Source organism: Euprymna scolopes, chromosome 18, assembly GCF_053919585.1.
Source record: "Euprymna scolopes isolate OS-2025 chromosome 18, ASM5391958v1, whole genome shotgun sequence".
NCBI lineage: Eukaryota > Metazoa > Mollusca > Cephalopoda > Sepiida > Sepiolidae > Euprymna > Euprymna scolopes.
Genome location: NC_136499.1, coordinates 40,566,976 through 40,580,386, shown reverse-complemented (window position 1 = coordinate 40,580,386; position 13,411 = coordinate 40,566,976). Strand labels below are relative to the sequence as shown.

The following is a 13,411-nucleotide window of genomic DNA, read 5'->3' as shown; positions in this document are numbered from 1 at the left end:
AGAATTTCATGAATAAGGATCATTGTGTGTCTATAGAGACAATACGTGCACAGTTTGATGTCAGTGTGGGAACTGTACATACAATTATTTGCGATGAACTGAAGATGCGGAACATTTGCACGAATCCACAAATCCACAACTCCATCCTTGTCACAGACTATATGACCAAGACAGGCATTAAGATAGTTCCTCACCCTCCCTATAGCCCAGACCTTGCTCCCTATGACTTTTAGTTATTCTCTAAGCTCGAGACAATTGAGGAGATGAAAGAGGCTTTTATGAGAGTCATTAATATGCTCACACGAGAGGACTTCCATTGGGCCTTCCAGGAGTTGTTGGAATGGTACAAGTGCATTGCAGCCGAAGGAGATTACTTCCGAGGGGGACTAGTGTTTCATGTGTTTACTATCAATAAAAGTGCCCATACGAAAAAAAATCTGGTACCTTATATATATATATATATATATATATACATATATATATATATATATATATATATATACTGTTGGGTCCCGATTACGAATCTCACTAGATACAGCCTCTCTGATGAGTCGTAGACGACGAAACACTTGTCAGTGGATAATTACATTCTAAAAATAATATATAAACTGCTCCCCATGTGGAGCTACCAAATTGGTTGAAAGGGAAATTATTCCCAACTCACACTTAGGTAAAAATGCACTTTTGTAAATAATTGAATTCATTCAAAAACATATCGCTAAAACAAAACAAAAACAACATCTATATATATATATATATATATATATATATATATATATATATATATATATATATATATATATATATATATTCAATTACAGGGTACCTTATATGTGTGTATTTATTTAAACTTGCACCAAATCTTACCAGGGGGTCCGTATAGTAATAAACCTTTCCATGGTGAGAGAATACCTTGAAACAATGAAGGGTACTGGAACATGAAACAAGAAAGAAAAAAAAAACGAAAAAAATTAAATATATGATTATATATTTAGAAGAAAAGAAAGAAGATTACACACATTTAAAGAACTGAAAGTCATCAATTAATTTCAGCATTAAAATATTAAGTTATTTTTTATATGGAATTAAACATTAAATGTGATCTTGTGCACATTTTGCTTATTTGAATCGTTGAATTCAATTTTTAAATTTCACAAATATTTATTACAATTTTGTTATTTATTTCTTTTAAGTTCTTAATATCACAAATCAAATCTGACATTCAAATAAGCTCATTAATTATTCCAGTTTTCATACTCTTACATATGTAACGTTGTCCTGGAACCAACACGTTGTAGCTTCAGTCGCAAAGCAGACAAAGGATAGAAAAGAACTTTAACTCGCTTTTTTTGTTGTACATCCATCCATCATCCAGCGCGGCCGTAGCCGAGTTTGAACTCACCATACGAGTTTGTAGTGTAATTCAAATCTTGTTGTTAGCTGAATACTTGATGCTTCGCCAGGGCTATCAAGGGTATTTTTTATCGTGACGCCATCACCAGATGAGGTGCTTACCACGGCTTAAGAGAGTCCCATCTACCATTTTGTTGTACAATGACATTTATTTCCTTATTCTTCCACCACACGTGACTTCTCGTCTCGGCTATGATGTCTCTCACGTGATCGTTTTCTCTAACATGTTCTCAAACATCATTCATGCTGTTATTATAATCGTACTCTCTATGTGATTTCTCTTTTTTATAGACTTTCATTACTGGTAACCTCATTCGCATGCATTTGTATACATACGTCCATACTCTGTTACATACACACACACACACACACACACACACACACACACATATATATTAGCATTTCAGTCCGGCGTTGCCTGGGTGTTTGGAGGTGTATTTAACAAAACAAAAATAAAAGTGGTAGTAGGAAGGCAGGCTCGAACCCGTACTGCGAAGAAGGAAAAGAACGGGGAAAAACGTGACGTCTTTGCTGTTACGACCACCGTCAAACCGGAAGTGACATAGGTTTAAATTAAGGCTAGACAATCGAAAAGAGGGGATGACTTTCGAAAATATCGGCGAAAAAAGCGACCCCTCCCTGTAGAAAAGTGCCCAGTTGAGGGTAAAGAAATTAATGTTTTTAACCACTTTTTCGGTATTTGTTGTTTGAAGGGTCGAGTTTCAAAACGATACTTATCATGTGAAAATCTGTCGCCTCTATCGAAAGTCTTACGCAGACATGCAAACATACATAGATACATTTATATATTGCTAGCTCAAATTTTCGACCCAAACCGATTAAAAAACTTGCCCTATCTCTGAATACCCTTTATGTAAAATTTCAAATGCTTAGACCAGAAAGTGTTTGAGTAATTTGGTAGAGACCGCAGAGGTCAATATTTTTAAATTTTGACCCCTATTATGACCCCTTAACATTTATTGTTTTGGGCTCAAATCAAGTTATTAAATTAGATCCATGTCCAAGGAACCTATATCTAAATTTTTAAGTGTTTAGATCCAAAATTGGCGGAAGAGTTTGGTAGAGTTCTCAAAGGTCAAATCGTTGAACTTTGACCCTTTAACAGCCAAATTTATGGCCGAAAACCGATCACCAAGATTTTCCCAAATCTCAGTACCCTGTATATCAAATTTCGAGTCTGTAGACTGAAAATTGACAGCGTTATTGTGTAGGGAAATGTACACAGACAGACAGACACACACACGTTCACTTTTATAGAGATACAGGTATATTTATAAAATATAAATATACATATATATATTTTATTCTCTCAGAATGTGAGAGATTATATATATATTTCCACAGCCAAACAACGCCGCAGTCACAAGAGCCATGGCAGTCAACAAACCGGAAGTCTAAGACTCGAGTTTCGCCCTCATTTGGGCTCATCAGTTAGACATATCCGAACACAGGATTTGAAACCCAAGCGTCTTGCATGTGAAGTAAGCACTCTGCCAGCTGAGCAGAGGCCCCGCACACAAGAAAGTCTATTAACTAACACTGATCATGCAAACCGGGCAAAAATCCGACTGAGAAATGGACATACTTTGTCTCGACAAGGGATGCGATCATCCAACCAGCTAATAACCCCAAGCCGATGTCTCACAAATAGGAATTTTCAATTCGCTAGGACAATGCCATCCAGCAATGCTAACCTAGCGAATAATTGATAATGGAATTTTTCAGAATGTAAGAGATTATATATAATTATTTCCACAACCAATATATATAACATAAACATATATATATATATATATATATATATATATATATATATATATATATATATTATTTTTAAAATGTAATTGAAATTAAAATAATATATATACTGCTCCCCAAATTGGTTAAAGGGAAAATTATTCCCAGCTCGCATTTAGGTAAAAATGCGCTTTCATAAATAATTGAATTCATTCAAAACATATCGCTAAAACCAAAACAAACAACATTTATTTATATATATATATATATATATATATATATATATATATATATATATATATGTGTGTGTGTGTGTGTAAGTATACATATATAAACACGTATACATACATAGATATACATACATGCGTACATATAAACAAACAAGTACATCATATACACACATAAATATGTATGCATACACACACATATATACATATGCATACATATACACATTTACACACATATATATATATATATGTATATTTTGGCAGCAAGTCATTATTCAAGCACGTCTGATTGAATATGACAGAGTTATTCGTTTTTCCGATTTTCTGGATATCTTTTCCAATCGTCGAGCGGTCTTTTTTTCAGCCGGCATACTGTATAAAATGGCGCCAAAAAGTTGTTGTTCAGCCATACTACTCAAGCACTTTCTATCAGTGCATCCGATAAAAAAAAAAACTAAATACACCAAGCCTCAAAAGAAAAGAAAACGATAACAACAATCGCTCCGGATGATAATCGAATGCACCAATAAAAAGCGCTTGGGTAGAATATGGCTGAACAACAACTTTTGGGCGCCATTTTATACAACATGTCAGCTGAAATAAAAAAAGACCGCTTAGCGAATGGAAAAGATATCCAGAAAAATCGGAAAAAAAAAGAATAACTCTGTCGTGTTCAATCAGACGTCCTTACGAAAAAAGTCTGGAAACTTCTCTATGGACTCCTAAATGGCTGGGTCGATTTTTTTTCAAATTTCACACAAATGTACTTAATGTGCGTGGCAGAGTTCTTAAATAGATTTTGTATCAGAATGCCTGTGATAAGTATCAATAATCGAAAAAATCCGATGAAAGAAGGAACAGGCGATTATACAACCTAACATCACAAGTGCATTTGAGAAGTTTTATTTGCCGCACAAGCAGAAAGGCCTAGCATATAAAATCAACAGTAATTTCTTTGATATGACAGGGGCGCATTCAAAATGAATGTTTCTATTTAAACCAGAATTGAACCATTATACTTGATTTTTGCATTTTAAACTTTAATTGAAGTCATTATATAAAAACACGTTTTTAAATCAACAATAGGTTTTCTACAGTGCAACGTAGACTATAATGTATTGTGGACTAAGTAAATACAGGGAGGATTGAAAATGGCCGATTTTCCCTATTTCAATGACAAGAAAATATGAGAGGTTGAAACATTCGTTGATCCTAAATCCGCCCGGGTAACGTCGGGTCTTCCTGCTAGTCCTCTATATAAGAAATCGTTTTATGGGTAGTAATATTACTATAATTTTTAATAAAATTAATTAAAGACATTTTATATATAGAAAAAAGGATAGCATTTTGAAACCTATTCAGATTTTCATTTCTAAGGGAGATAATTTTTGTGAAAACTTTTGGAAATCAGTTAAACATTAAATGTCGCTGAGAAGAGGCGAACAGATACTTAACTTTGATTTTAGCAAAAAATGCAAATTAACAATGAGTAAATAATGTTTTTGTGACTAGTTATTTTTAAATTAATGAAAGAAAAACTCGATTTACTCGGAATATATTTTAATGGGGGTGAGGTAGTATAAAATCGGTTCCGTTGTAATAAAACCACTCTTCTAATTACTTCCTTAAGAGTAGTGTTCATTCATCATCGTATTGTTTCCTAAGTCAAGGGTTCAATTTAGTCTATGTTCGTTCGCCATAAGCAGGCTAGCAATAATATACGAAAAAAGTGGGTGATCGTTAAAACGTTTTTATTTACGAGATAAAAAAGAAAATCATAAAAAGTTCAACTTTTTTTTCTGAAAAATTATAAATATACATAGTTTGAAATAAAAACGCCTTTCACTTAAAATGCAAACCAATAAAGTTAAATTTTCTAATCTTACAGAAAAGCTAGAAATGCCTGCAAGAGAGCAATCTCTGAGGCGAAGTCTAGATATTCTTAAAGGATTCGTGACTTATTTCAAAAGTTTGGCTCTCGTGATTTCTGGAGAACCTATAATAGTTTTGTTAATAATGGCAATTCCTCCTCTTTTTTTAACGATCTTCAGGTCATTTCATCTTCTAATGATAAAGCTGATCACTTTGTATATTTTCTGTGAAAGTTTTTTTCTCTACCGATCCTAAGTAAATAAAAATTAAAATGATTTATGCTTATTTAATTCTGTGTTATATATTTTTATCCGTCATGATGAAATCATCCTAGGCATTATCTTCTCTTTTGGGATTGAGAAAGTATAGTACATGTAACATCCTTCTAGGATTACATTCTTTTTGTTTGTGGAGTGGGGATATTCGTTAATCATGATGTCATTCTCTAAGTCATTATCTCCTCCTTTGGGGTACATTGTATGTAGTTCATTCATCATTTTGCCATCATCTCAGTTTAACAACATATAACTAAAGAAGCATATATTTGTTAGTGTATTCTATATCTACATCTTATATAAACATCTCTCTATCTCACTATCTCTCTCTCTCTCTCTCTCTCTATATATATATATATATATATATATATTTTACTTGGGAATCACCACTTATCAAATCCTGAAGGCCACTCGAGGATAAGGGTTAATGAATGTAAGGTGATGGTGTAGTAATCACTTACGGTGTAAATTGGGTAGAATTTGATTATTTATGAGGACAGCTTAACAGGAACTTCTTTACATTAGATTTGAAGGCTACCATGTTGTATTTAGCCAGGAAGCATGCCAGTGGAACAGTGTTCCAAAGGCTGGCAGTTCTGGAAAAGAAGCTTTGTTCATGGAATCTGTGTGTTAACATTTAGAAACAAATAGAAAGTGGAGAAAATCATATATAGTGGTTGTAGCAAGTCGAGTGTTTTTGTGAAAGTTTAGCAAAAGGGGACCATAGATTGGAGTTCAGTCGAGCACTAAACATGAAAATAGCTATAGAGCAGAGACAGACTTGCGACGTCTCTTCTGTACAAAAGAGGTTGCAGGGAAAAGAAAAGGGCATCACCTACTAAGTTTCAAAACCTATTTTGAACTCTGTCAAGGCAGGATAGAAAATATATCTTACTTATATATCTATGTATAAATCATTAATATATACATTATATAGCAATTTAAAAATAATATACGGAAAAAACCTAAGGGCCCCTTTCACCAAAAAACTCATCAGGAGTTAATCGTTGGTTAACATAAAAATACAAAAACGAATTAAATTCTCATGAAAGAGCAAGGATAACGAGTAAAAAAACAAATTAAAAATATAAAAAAAAAAAACCGAATTTATGTAAAATAATATATATACAATTATCTAAAATGCAGGTACAAATAAGATGGGGGGAGTATGAGAATAATTAAAATATATCCTCGAGCAAATCCAATGATTTAACAAATACCTTCTACCAACAAAAAGAGGGCCTACACGAAATAATCGAGACTGATTCCAAAATATTTAAATGATTTTGAGAGTCAGCTTGGTGTAAAATTCTAAAACAATTTATTTTATATGCATTAGCTCAAGCTGGATTTTCGATTAGAAATGACATATTCCAAAGTGGAAAAGGGGTGAGAGCAAAATGACTTGCCCAGTCTAATTTCTGCTGGGATATTCTGATTAATGCGTGTCTGCAAATTTAAGAAGGTTCGACCTGCATAGCCAGCAACGCACTGGCAACTGAATTCATAAATAACATTGCTTTGTGTGATGTAAGGTTAACTATCTTTTGTGACCAGGAGGAATGCAGATATTACACCAAAAATCAAACGTAACACAACAGACGGGAAATAACTTGACACAGACTTAATGATCTGTCTGCCCAAACACTGATCAGCATCTCCAATCCAAAGAAGTTTTAAATTAAGAGGACACCTAGGAAGACCTAGTACTATAGGAGATTTGTATTTTTCTACTTGATTATTGATAATAGAATGAATCAAATTCTCCAGATAACCATTATGAATGAAAATGTCTTTGACATTGTTCAATTCATGTTCAAGTTTGTTTGAAGAACAAATTCTAACGGCTCTATACACTAATGTATGAGTAAGCCCTGTTTTCCTGGAAGTAGGCATAAATTAGTGCCAATCCATATAAAAACCAGTGCAGGTCGGTTTGCGATAAACTATAGTAAGAAAAGAAGTCTTACTACGTTCAATCAAAACATCCAGGAAAAGCAAACAACCATTACTCTCTTTCTGCATAGTTAAAGATAATGCTTTGTGGAGAGAATTGAGGTTGTCGAAAAAGAGTTTTGCTTCGCTCTCAGAAACAATGGCTGCAAAAGTGTCATCGACGTATCTAAAATATATTGATGGCTTCAGTAAATTTCTAAACAGTACCGACTCATAGAAACCTACAAAAATATCTGCAAATTCAGGACCTAAGGGGCTTCTCATTGGAACTCTATCGTTCAAAATTAAAAATTCCGCAAGAACTTTCTTCTCAACCTAATGTGTGTGTGTGTGTGTGTGTGTGTGTGTGTGTGTGTGTGTGTGTGTGTGTGTGTGTGTGTGTGTGCATACCCAAATACATAGACCATCTAGAATTCTACAATGGTCACCCATCTGGTACTATTCAAGCCCAGCGTTGCTTACAAGGTGCCTTCAATAAATTTCCAGGCCGTTTTTGTACAGGCATTTAAAATCGTCATAGACTCTTAAAAATTAAGTATGTTATTGCTACACATCTTAGGAGATTACCGACCAATTCTTATGATTTCACGTTCAAATGAACAGCTACAGCAGGAATTAGAATACATCATACTAAAACCCGATTGTTACAGCTGGTAAATTTCAAAAATGCAATCTGGACGTGAGGATAGTTCATAAAAAGGATATGCAAGAAAATTCTATTTTAAACTTGGAAAAAATGTCACAGAAACGTAGGGAATGCTTCAGACAGCTTTCTGACCATCTTGCACGCACCTAGCATCAGTTTTTTAAGTGGCATAAGAGATTCAAGGAAGGCAGCCAGTCTGTGAGGGATGATGAGAAATGTGGGAGGAGTAAGGAAGTCAGAACACCAGAGTTAATTGGTCAAGTAAAGAATTCCACGGATAAGGACCGTCCGTATGTCTATAGAGACAATACGTGCACAGTTTGGTGTCAATGTGGAAACTGTTCACACAATTATTCACGAGGAACTGAAGATGCAGAATATTTGCATAAAGTTTGTCTCAAGAGTAACTTCACCCTTGTCACAGACTATTTGACCAAGATGGGCATCAAGACAGTTTCTCACCCTCCTATAGTCCAGACCTTACTCCCTATGACTTCTGGTTATTCGATAAGTTCAAGAAAAACCTTAGAGCCTATCGTCATAAGAAAATTGACGACATGAAAAAAGCTGCTATGAGGTTCATTGACATCCTCACATAAGAGGATTCTCAGGAGGACTTTAAGAAGTTGTTGGAGCGGTACAACAAGTGCATTGCAGCCGGAGGAGAATACTGTGAAGGAGAATACTGTGAAGGAGAATAGAGTTTTATGAGTGTACTATCAATAAAAGTGCCTCCACAAAAAACGTCTGGGAACTTATTGAAGACACTTCGTAATTTTAGTGATTTAACCAAAACTTGTGTCACAAGAAAGGTTCCTGTTTTCTTGTAAGTAAGAAAAACATTAGATAAGTGAAAATGAGATTAGGATAGACCGAGATTTGAACTTCGTAATCAAGGTTCAGAAATGGAATTTCGCATTGTTCAGTTTCACATAAAATAGTTTAGATATGTTGTTTGAAAAGGAAATTTGATTGTTCAATTCTGTTTATGAAAACTGAATTAAAATAAGGTCAGCTAGAGAATAATGAACAATAGCAATTTAAATATGTTGTTAGGAAAAAATAGGAGTGAAAATTCTTTGTCTGCAGATATGGTTTGGAAACATGTGCCGAACCACGCATGTTTAGGCCACGTTGGTCGATCATGTTGATAGACACACATATGACGTCATGGCAGAAATGAATTCTCAATATAGGAGCTAGTTTGGTCGAAGAAGAAGGAAGTCGGAGCAGTCGGGCAGGGAGAACAGTCAGCAAAGGCAGTCAGAGGAGGGTCCCCTGAGGAACGGCGGATTAGAACATTAAACATGTAGAAACGACTTTGAATTCCTGGATGTGATCATCATTTCGACCGATCAAATGGAATAATAATATTTTTGTAACTGCCGTCTTCATATCATCATTCTACCAAATTGAAGGTAATGTGAAATCATCGTTATTAATGAACTTTGTATTTGTATTACCCATCTTAAGTAATGTGCCTCCCCATCATAAGTAATGATGGTCCCCTCCCATGTTAAAAGAACTAATCACCCCCTCTCTCTCAGTCGCTATGTTAAGAAACACTCAAGAGATGTATAAACGTATCTTCCTCTCATCAATATACATGTCCCCGTATCTCTTAATAAAAAGACCTCATCTCTATGCAACACTTGTGTGTTAACATAGTTATGTCATATTACTGCTACTAATAATAATGATAATATTTTACTATTATTTATTAATAACTAGTTATAAATAACCGATATTTTCCAGGGGCTTTGTTACTAGAATTTTTGTTTCACATATTTTAGACTGTCTTCTCTACCAAATAATTTTTTAATAGCTTTTTTTCTATTGAAAGTTAAATTTAACCATTACTGTATAGTTTAATTACAAAAGTATTAAGTTAAAATCAAATTGTTGCAAAACTATAAGAAAATGTTTTAATCTAAATTCATAAAATTATTACATCTATTGTTGATTTGTTTATTTATTTTTTATTAGCGATTTTGTGGTATTTAATTGTTACGCTCTCCTGAGCGTTTTGAGAGAGTTGCCTGCCCTTTTTTTTATATTTTCACATCACCCCTATTTTTAGTATTTATTATTAATTTTATTTATTAAACATTTGCATGTTTTATTCAAATATTTATTATAACTCTTATGCACGTGAAAATATTTAATAAATATTTTAATAAAATATTCAAATGCTTAATAAATAAAATTAATAATATAAAATTATTAGATGCAAATGGCTTCTAAAACTTTCAATCTTTTAGCACATGACGATTCCATAGTTCAAATGTATAAACAATTTATTTTCAGATTTTGAAGAGTCACGAACTAATGCACTCTTTTTTGTGTTAAACTATTAATAAAACTCTAAAAAAGAAAGTTACTTGCATACAATTAAACTGAAATATTATTCAGTTACATAATTTTTTTAAATAGTTTTTTTTAATTTCATTTTATTCCATTACGTGTTTTCTTTCAATAAATATTTGATTCAAGCAAAAAAAAAAATGTAGTAGTGAGAAACATAACTACACACTCACAGATACACACAATATATGGTAACACAATTGTACTAATATAGAGATGACTAAGTCTTATAATTAATGAATAAAATATTTTTATTTATTGTCTTAAATAGAGAAAAGCATTTGTTTTTGTTTTATTTTTTTTCATACAACTGCAGCGTATGCAAGAATATGTTATTTATTTTATTTTGTTTTATTTAGAACTAGTAGGGTTACTCGACGTTGCTCAGGACAAAATTGTAACATATTTCTATTAAACTTCTCTCTACTTTTCTCTGTTAACCTCTCTATTTTTCTACGTTTCTCCTATCACATTTTCCCTTCCCTCTTCCCAACCCCCTTTTTCTCCTCTGCCCAACACATTCTTCTCTAGCTTGACATACATAATTATACATTATATATATATATATATATATATATATATATATATATATATATATATATATGCTCAGACAATGTTCCTTTATTTACATGCCCCAAGGAATGAGTCGGCATAAGAGAATTAACTTCTTGATAAAAATATTAGAGTTACTTCCCTTTTCCTTAACGAAACTTTGGTCAGTTGCCCGCTTCCCAAGTTTTAGATAATATTCAATTGAGGTAACACATTAAGAAAATACCAAGTTTGTGCATTTTTGTTTTGTAGATTTTTACTTTTAGCTGAACACACACAAAAAACTGCTCTATATATAATAGGATAAATGGACGATAATACTGTACTATTACCTTTTAACAAAATTTAAGATGCAAATGAATTTCGAATGAAAAGTCTAAAGGTTCCAAAAGTTATTTCTACATCTGACTTTTTGTTCTACTGATTTTTTATTAAAAAAAATCAAATTAACACTTACAATACAATGAAATAATTATGTAATTAAACGCGAAACATATTTATTTAAATTATTTTTACCAAAAACTAAAAAATCTTGGTAGATACAATTACTTACTGGGCGAGTATATGTTGTGTTTAAATTTTCCTAAAAGCTTATGCACAAATAGAAGGTGAGTTATTTTTAATACACCTTAAATGGGTAACGTGTGACGTCACATATAGCAGTTAATTTTCAGTTTCCTATGAATTCCTAATTTGTTGCACATTTGTTCCTATATTAATATTATTACTTAATTATTTAGCTATCACCTTACTTTGTTTTATATAAAAATAAATATAACCGAAACGTACATGAATAGTGGGATAGTACTACTGTCAAAGAAAAAGTAAGATGCCTCCTTTCCTCAGCCTCTCTGTGGAAAACCCACTCCCCCTCTCTGATCAGGGTAACGTGAGGTCATGCAAAGCAGGTGACTGATGTAATATGGAAGCAAACAGAAATAATTCTGTTCTTGTTTTTGTATTTTGTTGTGTTGAGCAGAAAATACCTCTGGGTATACTAGTCAAGACAATCGCCCAGTATTGGCACTACTTGGACAGAAAGAAAATGCAACCTACTGTGTGTACAACTGCAAAAAAAAGCTGTGGCAATACATCAAACTCTTTATTCGAGAAACAGCGTGAATAAGGTTCTGAATCAGGACACCTAGCTCGGTAAGGATTACCATGATAGACAGATGGCAATTGATCGTCATCAAACTACTCTCCGAAAACCAACAAAGAATAACAGGAAAGATGGTGGGTAGAAGAAGTAGGGGACGACAGCAAGAAACGTATGTTTAACACCCGGGCAACATCAAAAATGATGAGCAACAATGAATTCATGAATGCCTCGAGAGAGAAAGATGGATGAAGAGCCATAGCCATCAATGCCTGCACCAGGCAGAACACCACTTAAATGAATGAATCATCTATTAATAATGCATGCAATAATGTAGTTCTATATGTATTTACTATTAGTTTCCAAATGTGATGCTGATAACAAATATGACATTCAGCAGAAAAATATTTCTAGTCGGATGAAGTATTTTATGAAAGGATTTAATTAAAATTGCATCTTTTATTGTAAAGAACACGGTGTCATAATACACAATAATTGGCTATTTAAATTGAAATGTTGATATTTTAGGATGAAAATTATCGATGACAACAATTTAAATTTAGACATTGTATGTATACACACGGAAGGTGTCTCAGAAAACATTTTTGAGACACAATACAGAGAGTGAAATGGAATAGCTTCAAATACAGAAGACAAATGTAATTGAAGAATCATGTTTGCAAATGTTTATTTTGATGATCTTTATTGTTCAGACAAAAGCTGATAACGCATACCAAGAGGCAATATGTTAGCGACAAGTATTTTAACACCATGTATATTAAATCCTATCAGAATATCTGCTGAAAAGAGTTACATGAAACGAAATGTCAGTTAGACAGCCAATAAATAAATTTTAATGATTTACATATTTTGGTTTGAAACTAAATATTTTGAAAAATTGGTGATTCTTTCATCTAGCTATGAAATAGTAGGGTAGACTAGACTTTCAAAATGTGGAAGGTAAACTTAGACGAAAAAAAAAAAATCTCCCGAATAACATGTGTAGTTGACATTTTCCTGATAGATAAAGTGGGTTGTGTAGTAAATATGAACCTTGTGCTACAAGATCAGGGTCTCTGAAGATCTCGGCTTCCTGACTGAACATGTGCAAAACACTGAGACTATTATTTTTGATTTTCTTCTTGTTTTACTCAATCATGTTCTGCAAAGTTAAAAACAAAAACAACAAATTTCGTCTACAAAACAACCAAACCAAATATTATTACGAAATATTTCAGATATAAATAAC

General features: G+C 33.0%; 1 protein-coding gene across 3 annotated transcripts in view; it reads right to left on the bottom strand.

The window, feature by feature from the left end:
• LOC145297587 (katanin p60 ATPase-containing subunit A-like 2) overlaps nucleotides 1-13,411 on the bottom strand; it is a 222,265-nt gene that overhangs the window by 109,309 nt on the left and 99,545 nt on the right. For all 3 annotated transcript variants that reach the window (XR_013870276.1, XM_080143634.1, XM_080143635.1), the window contains exon 10: nucleotides 868-931. Coding sequence is in view for 2 of the 3 variants with exons in the window: in XM_080143634.1 (XP_079999760.1) it covers nucleotides 868-931 (64 nt within the window). In the remaining variant the exon portion in view is untranslated. The remainder of the gene's footprint in view (nucleotides 1-867; nucleotides 932-13,411) is intronic.